Raw genomic sequence first — 12,443 nt, 5'->3', positions numbered from 1 at the left:
TGATGGTGTGTGTGTGTGTGTGTGTGTGTGTGTGTGTGTGTGTGTGTGTGTGTGTAGGCATCTGTGTTCCACAATGTGTGCGTGGAGGTCAGAGAACAACCTTTGAAGATGGGTTTTTCCCCCTTCTACCATGGGTTCCAGTGATCAAACTTAGGTTATCAGACTTGTGTGGCAAGTGCTTTTACCAGCTGAGCTATCTGTTTCTGTAGACATTCATTAATTCTTACTGTCTTTCCTTCCTTCCTTCCTTCCTTCCTTCCTTCCTTCCTTCCTTCCTTCCTTCCTTCCTTCTTTTTTAGTGATGCTGAGTGCTAAACCCAAGGCCTCTTGGATGCAACTGTTCTACTGCAGGGTTATGGTTACAGCCCTGACACTGTTTTTTGTGTGTGGCATTCAGCGTTTGTCGTGGCTCCTCCATGCCTTCACAACTTACACATCTTGGTGCTCACCCAGTATTCATCCTGAACCCCCTCACCAGGTGTGATGCATCCTCTGATGGTGGATGTGTGTGAGGGATATAGAGCACACTCCCAAATCAGGTTTCAGATGTTCACAGAGCTGACTTCCTGCCAGCTCTCCCCTTCGGTTTGATGTGTTTTGTAGAAGCCATGTAGCATCTGAGTCATCTACGGGGATGTAGGGAACTTGGACCCTCTGAGTCTTCCCTGCAGTGTTTTGTAGGGTCCATGGCCACCCAGCTCAGTCTCCCTTGCCTGAACCCCAGCTTTTCCTGCCTGATTTCTGTCTGAGATTCCTCTAATGTCTATTTCATTTTTTAAAGTTAACACATTTATCCCAAGGTCCCTCATTTATTCATGTATTTTTTCCACCTTTTGGTATTAGAGCTTTTCGAACATTGTATTAAATTGTCTGCTAGTTCCAATATCTGGGTAGCCATAGATCCAATTCATTCGTTCTTTTGGTTATTTACTTATTTGGTTATTGGTTTTTGTTCATTTTTTAAAAGTTGGCATTCAGAATAGTTGGTTCCTCTCTAGCATTTATGTCATTATATTTTGTTTTTCACCACTTCCCATAATCCTCTGCCTTATTTTCCCTTACATGTAGCTTCTGAGTCCCCTTTCTCCTCTCAAATAGTTCCCTATTATGCTTTTTTTTTTTTTTTGGTGTTACACATATTCTGTCACTATTTCTCCCCGCCTTTAAAATCTCTGTGTTCTCTGTCATGGTACCTTGCAGAGGGAAAATCTACACACTTCAATGTGTTTGGTGACATTTTTGCTCTCTCACTACCACATAAAATAGCATTTCCCACGCTGTGACAAGATAAATATGTCTGGACACTGGCAAATCTGGAAACAAAATGGCTCCTTGTTTACAGTCCCATCTCTGGACTCCTCTCACCTCCTCTTTCTTCCAAGTACCCGAGGAGCCAATGGAGAAAAACCAGGGAGTGAGTGTGAGACCCCCTTGTACTTGAAGATATCATGGGCTCTTCTCCTCATTAGGTGATTGGGCCCATTAGTTCAAACAGACAAAATGCCTGAGGGAATCAAGTTAAAAGAAAGAAACTTTCTTCTGGTTCAGGGTTTCTGTGTTCAGTTAGAGCCATTGTTCTAGGCCTGTGGCGAGGCAGGATATTGTAGAGAGTGTAGCTGAGAGACAGGGAGGGAGGAGGAAGAGAGAAAGGGATAGGGAAAGTGAATTGGTGTCCTAGGTCAAGTGTTCAGAGACTTCATTTCCATGGAACTCCAGCTCTTCAATGTCTCACCACTCCCTATTAGTGTCAAACACTGGGGAGCCAAGCCTCTAACTCAAGGGTTTTGGGAGACACTGACCCAAGTCATGGCTGTCATGTTCAGGGGTTTGAAACTGCTTAGTGGGTCTGCCCATGTGCCTGATAAAAGGCAGGTGCCATTTCTTCTTGTAGGCACTGAGTCATCCCTAGATTCTGTTAACTCATCACTCTGCCACCTGTGTTCTGTGACATGGTTTATCAGTTCCAAGGAGAGTGATTGTGTCTTTATGCCTTTTCAAGGTATGTTTTATATGGTTCTTTTCACTTACTCCTCAATATGGATTTAGATGTCAGAACCCTCCTGTGCAGAATGAACTGGAGAAGTACATTACCGTGGGCTCCAGGCCCAGTCTCATCCCTCTCCAGAACTTTCATAGCTGATGCCCATGGGGTCCGGAAAAGAAGATAAATGACTAGAATGTGCTGGGTCTATTTGCTTGTATTTTGCCTGATTCGTGGTCTACTTTTAGTGCCAGATATAGAGAGATGAATAATTTGTGAGCACTTCCTCTGCCTAAGGATCTAGAGAATTTATTTGGCCTGCCTGTTTATAAATGGCATGTACATATGAAAGTTTTTTGCATATTTGATTGTCTTCAATTTGATTGTCTTAAAGAGGGACCTGTCTACTCCCAGAACATTTCATTTATGTTAGCTATGTATTAAGCCCTCAGTACTTTCCTGGCTCTGCCCTAGGCTCTCAGGATGCAGCAGTGAGTACCACAATCCTGTCTGTCCTGAAGGTATTGTGCTGCAGTGTGTGGTCAGCAACAGCGAGGGAAGGGGCTGCCAGCCTGGAGTATAGTACTCACTACCTGACCCCAGCCCATCACTGCCAAACACAATGTTGACCCTATGTCCGCAAACTTCGCGTATTGCCAGAGGATCCAGAAACTGGGGTTTTAATTGTAATCTTCTCATTTCAAAATAAGGGCTCAATATTTAAAAAAAAAGAAAGAAAACGATTGTGCAGAGTTAAACAAAACATGTTTGCGGGCAGCCTCTGGTGTGTGACCTCTGTCTAACTCCATCTGTGTCCTTGCTGGTCGGCTTGAGAAGAGAAATGCAGGAGAGTGACAGCTGCAGCTATGCTCATCCCTGTCTGAGAACAATGAGCCAGTCGGCAGAGATTTGGCCACACCAAGGCTTGATTTGGAGCGCAAGTCAACAATTCCAGTGAAAGTCATTTGGAAACTCATCCTTAAAATCAACAGAAAGCGACTATGCAAGTCAGCTGTGATTATTCAACCTGGACTTCATAGGGTGCAGTAGACAGGTGACCTGCCAGTCAGAGCCATTGCCATGACTCTGCTAGCTAAGTTTGCAACAGGCTATGAAAGACACATGATTTCCAACACAGGCACTACTCTGGTGCAATGTGACAAATCCGTAACAACAGTGTGCATTGTGTAATGGGCGGTTTATCTGTTACTGAGGTAAGGCTTTCCCCCCAAAAAGGCCAAACCAAGGGTGTTTTTTGTTCTGTATATTACAGTTTATTACATTTTGCAAAGCAAAGATAGTTTAGATAAAGTTGATTTTCTAGATGGATTAGCAAATGCAACAGTTTTCTAACTGGCTCCATATTAAGGTGATTGTTCAGTGGCTAGGCTTTGTGGGAGGTGTGGTGGGTGTATAGTTATCGCTGACTCCCTGGCGTTACTACTGACTGTGAAATCCTACCTACTATCATATAAACTTGTCACTCATTCCCGTAGTCCTCTTTGCTCATGCCCCTTCTACTTACCTTTTGCTGAGGATGCCATCTGTTTTTTATGTTGAGTATATCCCATTCCAGGGGGCTGAGTCCTTCCTGTTCACTGTCTTTCTTTTCCCTTCTGGAACTTAGGCTCTATGTTCAACCATTTTATTTTCTAGAACTCTTAGCAGCTGAAGGCTCTTTCCCAACTTTCAGTGACTGTTGTCCTTCCTCTACTTGGAAGGGCCTTGAGTCAAGCTCTAGGAATTATATTAGGGACACACTTTCATGAGCCAATATTTCCATCAGGGCTACAATCTGACCAAAATCCTTTAATGCCCCCAAATCAAATTGAGGATTTAGTGATTTTCCTTAGGGTTAAGGTGGACTGCTTGCTCTTCATCAGCCCTAAGATGATGTTTGTCCCTGAATTGTGAAGGTTCTGACTATATTCCCCAAATTCCAGTTCACAAAAATCTGGGAACTGAGATTGTTTCTTGCAAATATTACCTGACCCAAGCCTTCAGATATCCTCCAAGAGGGAGATGCTTAGGACCACATCCATTGCTCAAGAGAGAGAAAAGGCATTTTTTCTGTCCCATTTAATGATCATTGCTTTTAAATGACATGGTGCTTGTCCCTATGAAGCCACATTTCAGATTCAGCTGTATATTTGATATGAGGTAATGTGTGATCTTATTTCACAATTGTACTCTTACTGCGTTGACGTTATATCTTGGATATTTGTATAGGAAGGTGGGGAAAGTAACCTACAGAAAAAGAAGGTCATCTGCTTTAGTCAATGTTGTCTGAGCATTTTATCCACATTAGTAGAAGTGATGACATAAATATGGTCTTCGGGCAAATCCACTTCCAGTTACATGTCTGCAAAGTGTGTTCATGAAGACAATGAAATCAGCAGCTTTGCAAGTTAAAAACATTTCAAAGGATAAGCATTAGCTATTAAGATCAAATTAAAAAAAAAAACAAAAGAACATTGATTTTTTTATCCCACAATGGTTCTTCAAAAACATGTGCAAGTGAGTTACTCTTCAGTTACTATGGTGGAGGAGGCTGACAAATACCTCAATTTCTGCAATTTTTTTCTATTTTGATGTTTTTCATTTAATGCATTTGAACACATCTCACTTATTTTAGGAAAAGGTCATTTACTATAATCTTTAAATCTTCTATGTAACTTACATTAAAAGTAACAGTCTTAGCATGAGCTATAGAGTGATGCAGGTCCTTCAGTTTCTTCAACAATGATAGGTCTTAAAAGCTCTCACACACTCTGGGAAGTAACTGAAATAACATCAAATAGAGGAGCTTGAAGTTATTAATCTATTGCGCGACTCCAGAGAGATTTACTAGTGTTAAAAAACCCATTTCCCCTCCCGAAAAATGTTATAATCTGTATCTTTCCTGGATATTTGCACAGTTTAATCTGTTTGGCTCAAAGTATACATGCTTATTCTTGACTTTATCAGATTTTATGTTTTTATGGCAGTTGCAAAACGGGATCTTTTTCTTTAAAGATAAACAATCCAGCATCCTAAGGTATACCCTGCAATCTGGCACTGGAGCTTTAGTGAAGTGTCAATTTTTCACCTTTTGAGTCAAAGATAGGAAATTGTGGTTCTCTGAATTCAGTCTGAATCTTTTTCTTAGAGCTTGCTTTTTTAAAATGTTTTGTGAGTATTCACTGGTTCAAGGTTTTAGGAGTCTGATGAAAAAAGGAAAACATCCACACTAAGATACTAGATTAGACTGGATTGACTACATACTTAGAATTCTCGGACTCCTAAGTGGCATCAGAGCCCTGCAACTCAGAATTTCTTCATGTATCTTCTGATCAGGCCAATTTATTCTGGCATATTATTTTTCTTTTTTCCAGGAACTCGATTTAAATCTGTGCATTGCCAGGGGCAGAGAGCAGACAACATGGATAGAGAGGTGAGATGGATGTTAACAGTAGTCCCCCTTTTGATATTTTCCTTTAAAAGCAGCCTTTTTAGCTCCATTTTTCATAATATCCATGCAGGGAAAGTACAGGACTGAGCAGAACTCCGGCGTCTTTTGTAGCACTCGTGAGTGAAGAGGGTGATTAACGAGTGGGGCAAAGAGCACTGTAGCAAAGAGTCTATAGAAGTTAAACAAAAGCGCCTTCAGAGTTTCAGGATTCCCATGATCCATAAGGGGACCTCACTGCGCCTGTCCACTGTTTCTATTTTTGATTAGATTTATAAACACAGCGCCACATATTTTCATGTGGCTTATCGCCCAGGGGCAGAATTAGATTGACTGCACTGAAGCTGGGAGGCTGGAGCGTTTTGGGCCAGGGCTGGAGTGAAATAAGTAGTGTAATTGTTTCTGTGGAGTGAACGTGGGACCTCTTCTGCTCTGAATTACACATGGTTCAGCCCTTTGACCTAAGCAGGCTCAGCCATGGCTGGCGCAGCTCCTAAAGTTGCACAGAAGGGTCATCGCCTAGCGAGCTGGAACGTCATCTGTCAGGCGAGATGCCAGCCAAGGACTCTATTCAATTACGCCCCTTCCTGGTGACACACATTTGCTACCACCTCAGCTTCATTTAACCCTCTGTCATATCCGTTATTATTTCATCAGGAAGTGCAACGAGAGGCCTTGGAGAATCCACAGGAAGCGTGGGTCCTTGGAGGAGTCTCCTATGCTTTGTTTGTAGTTTACTAAATTTTGGGTCTTCTTCAGGAATGCACCCAATAATTCTAATGTCGAAGATGATGGTGCTTCCGAACAAATAAATTTCAGGGAAACGTTAATAAACTATGCTTACATTTTTTTCTTAGTGAACTTGATTTAAACTCTTTCAAAACAGGTGGTAATTAAAGACACGACCCTTGTAATAATCAGAGCAAAAGGGAGAAGGCTACCTGCTGACAGTTTTTTAGTGGTGGAGAATTCATAATCCTCAAGTTTTACAGTGAGTTGGATAAACACATCGACCGCTATGTGAACAAAATTCTGTAGTCAAATACTTGTGTTTTGTTTTGATCTCAGTAAACCAAATCTTAAAGGGCACCTTAAACAGGGTACCCAGGGTTTCCATTCAGACGTTTGACATCATTTCCAAAATTAGTTCTGCCTCTGAAATAAGGTTTTAAAAATTTAAATTCATGTTATTTCCTTGCTAATTTCATAAGTAAACCATAAGTCTATTATAGGTCTGATAACTTGGAAATAATTCAGCATTAGATTTTTTTTTCTCATCAGAAGCAACCTAAGCTAAGTCTTCATTCTGTTCTAAGTTATATGGTATTTAAACATTTTCTTAATGTCACTTTTAGAAACTTGTATTAACTTAATGTTAATACAACTGACACAAGAAAATGGAGAGGCCCATATCAGACTGGTCACAAAAGAATCCAAACCATGAGAGCCCCGCCCCCACATCCTGGAAACATCCCCCCCCCCTCCCCGTGTTATTCTCATTAGCAGCACTAGTGTTGTTCCCCCACCTGATATGACACAGAATGCTCAGAGCAGACAGGTGCAAATTGCAGGCTTTTCACTGCGGCTGTTTGTCTTTACATTGACAAAGCAATAGACTGGGAGAACAAAACAGGTTCATGGAGGAACGTATAAACAGGCACAGGCCAGCTGGCTAGGGGGATTCAATAGAGTGACCGTGCTAAATTGCACCTCCATGCCACTTGCCAGGGAAGGGCCCTCTAGTGTGCTACCCCCTTCTTTTTTTTCTTACTGAAGGGAAGGTCCTGCAGAACCACTCTCCAGCTCTGATGTGTTGTAAAGGCCGAGGTGGTTGAGACCAGAAACCAATGTACCTGCTCCTCTTTGTGGACCCTAAATCCTCCTTGCCCCAAAGCAGTTCAGAATGGTTAGCTGCCTGGAGTTGGAGCAGATTGATAGTGCTTCTATCTGTGTCTTTTTTGACTGATTCACGTGAAGCCCCGGAGCAGTGAAACAACAGAATGCTCACCGCCATCTCCACCCCCACTCCAGACCCAATGAATGTGTGGAGCTTGTCTGTTGGAACAAAACAAAACAAAACAAAACAAAACAAAACAAAACAACACCCGCCCCTCCAATCCAATTGCTCTACTAGGAAAAACCCAATTTCATTTTGTGGAAGAGCCACGGCGAGCCAGCTTCTGTAGGAATCAAAGGCATGTGTTTTTGAAAAGGAACCGAGGACCCTGTCACCCAGAAGTGGCTTCTCTTTATGACCACCCAGTGTGCCCTAGAACTGCTGTATGCAAGAAGCAAGTGGAGCTCTGAGGTCTCTGACGCCTTCTGACTGTGGGATCTGCCCATGTGGATAAAGATAGGGAGACAACTTGAGCTGGCCTTGTTTACAGCTGGACAGAAAACAGCCAGACACAAATGAGGACTGACGGTTTCATAGAGCACGCTGGCTGATCGCAGATGCGATGTGACTGCCCTGAACTGAGCGATGATCCGTACAGTATGCAGAATTCTCTCTGCTGGTCTGTGCCCACCAGCCTTCAGAGGACCTCCCTACACTCCACAGCCACAGCGGAGTGCAACCCGAGCTGAGCAGCAGCACCCTGGGACCGATTCCTTCGGACAACAATCACATTCTTTTACAAACTTATGGATTTGGGTTGTCACTGGTTATAAATAAATTTGCTGTTGCTCAAGTTGGCTTACTCTCTCAGCGATTTCTTTTCCAGTTGAGAGCGCAGGCATCAAAACATATTTGGTCCTTTTTAGTGAAAAGAAAAATATCATGGGAAATGCGTCACTCTTTCCAATACTGTTGTCACCTTTCCAAAATTTCACGTGTTTTTATTTTTTTTTTCCCTTCCTTTTTCCCTTCCTTTGTACAGATCAAAAGTCATTGTTTCCTTCCACGGTATATACAGTACTGATAGTTAATAGGACGATCCTTCTGAAGTTAAAGAGAAATTCTTTCTGTTTAAGAATATGCATGAGTGGGTGCTGGAGATCTGTATGACACTGCACTTACGGTTTACATCATTGTATGTAAGCTCACAGTATGGAGCACCACATCATGGCCCCTTAAATATTTAGGAGGACTGATCTCATGTTATCTTTTCACAGCTCAACAAAAATGTGTTAAAATGCTAGATGAGAAATTGCTCACTTTGATTTGATGGAGAAAGTAGTTTTGCATTGAGGTATCAATTAAATAGAAATCTGAGGGGAGGCAAAGAGCCTGGGACAAAGCTGTTGGAGATTTAGCTCAGATTACTGGATGAGTTCGCTTATCTTCAAAGTGTAAGTGATATCAGGAAGATGATGGTAGCTGCATTTGGTTCCTTTAGTTTATCTGAGTTTTGAAACGCCCTACCGATTAGATAGCAAGTTTAAGTGAATTTATTTAAAAAACCAGTAGCATTTTCTTAAGTGGTAGTGAAAGAGATAATGATGCAAATCAGAGAGAAGGATCATGTTCTCTGCAGTAAGGAGATAAAGATCTCACCAGGAGAGAGGTCTGAATTGAGAAAGGGGTGGAGACAAACTCAATTTACACTGCTTAAAAGTGCCCATGTGTAAAGGAGAGAAAAGTGAGGAAATTGGTGGAGAGAAGTCGGAAATCACTCCTCATTTCCTTTTGAACATGTGTTCGCAGCTGAGAGGTCACGGAATACAAAATGTCACTTGGTAATCCTCTCAGGGGACCCGTCTGTGGGGGGGAGTGTGTGCAAACCAGACATCGAGTCCCTTGAAAACACGTGAACTTGACAGAATATCTTTGAGACCTTTCTAACATCAGCGAGCAAGTGTGTAATTTCATTTGAAGTTCTTAGGACGGAAATGAGATCTATCCATAGGGCCACATCCATCTATTTAAAGCACATTTAACTCAATTGGAAAGGACTGAAGTGCCAAGTTTACTGAACCATGTCAAGAAATCTAGTACCTGCTGCTATCTCGGATGAAGGCTGTGAAAAAAGAATCACACTTCAACCTTGTTCCTAACGAAATGTCAGGATGCATTGTGAACTACGTGTTTCTAGGAGTTTACCTAGTTTTTAATGAGTATGGTCTGATGCTTTAAAATTAAAACAGAAACTATGTCAATTGTGTTACTAACTTTATATTGTAACCTATAGAATGTTATTTTTGTATTGTTGTTATTAGTGTGTGTGTGTGTGTGTGTGTGTGTGTGTGTGTGTGTGTGTGTAAGTCAGAGAGCAACTCTGGGGAGTCAGTTCTCTTTTCCCCCTTCATGTGTGTCCCTGGGATCATATTGAGGCTTGCATGGCCAGTACCTTTTCCTGCTGAGCATCTCACCCATTTCAGCCTGTGTTAACTAATACATCGCTACAGTTTCATTCACCGAAGCAATTGTAGGGTTCTATAGCAAATTCCATGACACCTCTCTGGATGCTATTTATCTTCTCAACAGAGCAATAGTGCCCAATACACAATACACTCTTTGGATGTAAATAAGAAATATCAGGAATTCAGAATTCTTTTCACAAGATTTACTCTTCATTTTTAATCACATGTATGTGTGTGGGTGGATGATGGGTAGCCAAGTGGTCTAGAGCGTAGGATCCCTGCAACTGATGTTCCAGGAGGTTGTAAGCCATCTGACGTGGATGCTAGATGCTGAATAAACCAGTTCTCTGGAAGAGCAGACTGTGTTCTTAACCCTAGGGCTATCTCTCTAGCCCCAAGAAATTTATTGGGGCTAGAATCAGAATTCATTTTTTTTAAATTTAAATTAGAAACAAGCTTCTTTTACATTTCAATCTTAGTTTCCTCTCCCTCTTCTCCTCCCCTGCTCCCTTGTCCCAAGCCCTTTCTGCTCCTCAGGGAGCAGAAGATCCCCTTCCATGGGGATCTTCAAAGTCTGTCATAAAATTTGGAGCAGGACCTAGAACCTCCCCAGTGTCTCTAGGCTGAGAGAGTATCCCTCTATGGGGGATGGGCTCCCAAAGTCCATTTGTGTACTAGGGGTAAAAAATGATCCACTACCAATGACCCCATAGATTGTTGAGACATCCAAACTGACCCCCTTTTTCAGGGGGTCTAGAACAGTCCTATGCTGGTTTCCCAGCCATCAGTCTGGGATCCATAAGCCATCATTTGTTCAGGTCAGCTGTTTCTGTGGGTTTCTCCAGCCTGGTCTTGACACGTTTGCTCACCGCTTCTCCCTCTCTGTAACTGGATTCCAGGAGTTCAGTTCAGTGTATGGCTGTGGGTATCTGCTTCTGCTTCCATCAGCTACTGGATGAAGGCTCTAGGATGGCATATAAAGTAGTCATCAATCTCATTATCAGAGAAGGACATTTAAGGTAGCCTCTCCACTATTGCTTAGATTGTTAGTTGGGGTCAACCTTGTAGATCTCTGGACCTTTTCCAGGTGCCAGAATTTTCTTTAAACCTATAATGGCTCCATCTATTCTGGTATCTCTTTTTTTTTTTTTTTTTTTTTTTTTTTTTGCTCTTCTCTATTCTTCCCCTGACTAGATCTTCCTGCTCCGTCCTGTACTCCTCTCCTCTCCTCTTCTCCCCTTCTCTTTCTCTTAGATCCCTCTCTCCTCCCTCCATGCTCCCATTTAGGAGGTCTTGTCCCTTTCCCCTTCTCCGGGGACCATGTATGTCTTGCTTAGGGCCCACCTTGTTTCCCATCTTCTCTGGCGTTGTAGATTGTAGGCTGCTACTTCATTGATCTAGATCTAAAATCCATATATGAGTGAGTACATACCATTTTTGTCTTTTTGTGACTGGGTTACCTCACTCAGGATGGTTTCTTCTAGTTCCATCCATTTGCCTGAAATTTCAAGATTCCATTGTTTTGTTTTGTTTTTTTCTGCTGAGTAATACTCCATTGTGTAAATGTATCACATTTTCTCCATCCATTCTTCAGTTGAGGGGCATCTAGGATGCTTCTAGGTTCTGGCTATTACAAATAACTCTGCTATGAACATGGTTGAACAGATATCCTTGTTGTATGAATGTGCATCTTTTAGATGAATGCCTAAGAGTGGAATTGTTGTATCTTGTGGTAGATTGATTCCCATTTTCCTGAGGAACTGCCAGACTGATTTCCAAAGTGGCTGTATAAGTTGGCACTCCCATCAGCAGTGCAGGAGTGTTCCCCTTTCTCCACATCCTCTCCACATAAACTGTCATTGGTGTTTTTGATTTTAGCCATTCTGACAGGAGTAAGATGGTATCTCAGAGTTGTTTTGATGCAAACCACATCAAAATCTCAGCGTAATTCTTCAAAGACCTTGAAAAAACAATTCTCAGCTTTATCTGGAAAAACAGAAGACCCACGATAGCCAAAACAACTCTGTACAATAAAGGAACTTCCAGAGGCATCACCATCTCTGACTTTAAGCTCTATCACAGAGCTATAGTCCTGAAAACAGCTTGGTATTGGCACAAAGATAGACAGGTAGACCAATGGAATCAAACTGATGATCCAGATATTAACCCACACACCTAATAACACCTGATTTTTGACAAAGAAGCTAAAATTATACAATGGAAAAAGAAAGCATCTTCAACAAATGGTGCTGGCATAACTGGATTCTGGCATGTACAAGATTGCAGATTGATCCATATCTATCACCATGCACAAAACTTAAGTCCAAATGGATCAAAGACCTCAACATAAATTCAGCCACACTGAACCTCCTAGAAGAGAAGGAAGGTGGTACCCTCGAATGAAATGGTACAGGAGACCGATTCCTAAACATAACACCAGTAGCACAGACACTGAGATCTACAATTAATAAATAGGACCTCCTGAAACTGAGAAGATTTTGTAAAGCAAAGGACACAATCAACAAGACAAAGTGGCAGCCCACAGAATGGGAAAAGATATTCACCAACCCCACATCTGACAGAGGGATGATTTCCAAAATATACAAAGAACTCAATAAGCTAGTCTCCAAAACACCAAATAATCCAATTAAAAAGTGGGGTACAGAACTAAATAGACAATTCTCAATAGAGGGATCTAAAATGGCTGAAAGA

At 41.9% G+C, this 12,443-nt stretch overlaps 1 protein-coding gene across 1 annotated transcript in view; it reads left to right on the top strand.

Annotated features, from left to right (window-relative positions):
• The window catches only part of Ofcc1 (orofacial cleft 1 candidate 1), a 314,659-nt gene that overhangs the window by 9,942 nt on the left and 292,274 nt on the right, over nt 1–12,443 (top strand). The window contains exon 4 of the mRNA XM_035441726.1: nt 5,356–5,414. Coding sequence (XP_035297617.1) covers nt 5,356–5,414 — 59 coding nt within the window. The remainder of the gene's footprint in view (nt 1–5,355; nt 5,415–12,443) is intronic.

This window comes from Cricetulus griseus, chromosome 3, assembly GCF_003668045.3.
Source record: "Cricetulus griseus strain 17A/GY chromosome 3, alternate assembly CriGri-PICRH-1.0, whole genome shotgun sequence".
NCBI lineage: Eukaryota > Metazoa > Chordata > Mammalia > Rodentia > Cricetidae > Cricetulus > Cricetulus griseus.
The sequence above is the reverse complement of the archived record's forward strand: the minus strand, read 5'-3'. Positions and strand labels throughout refer to the sequence as shown.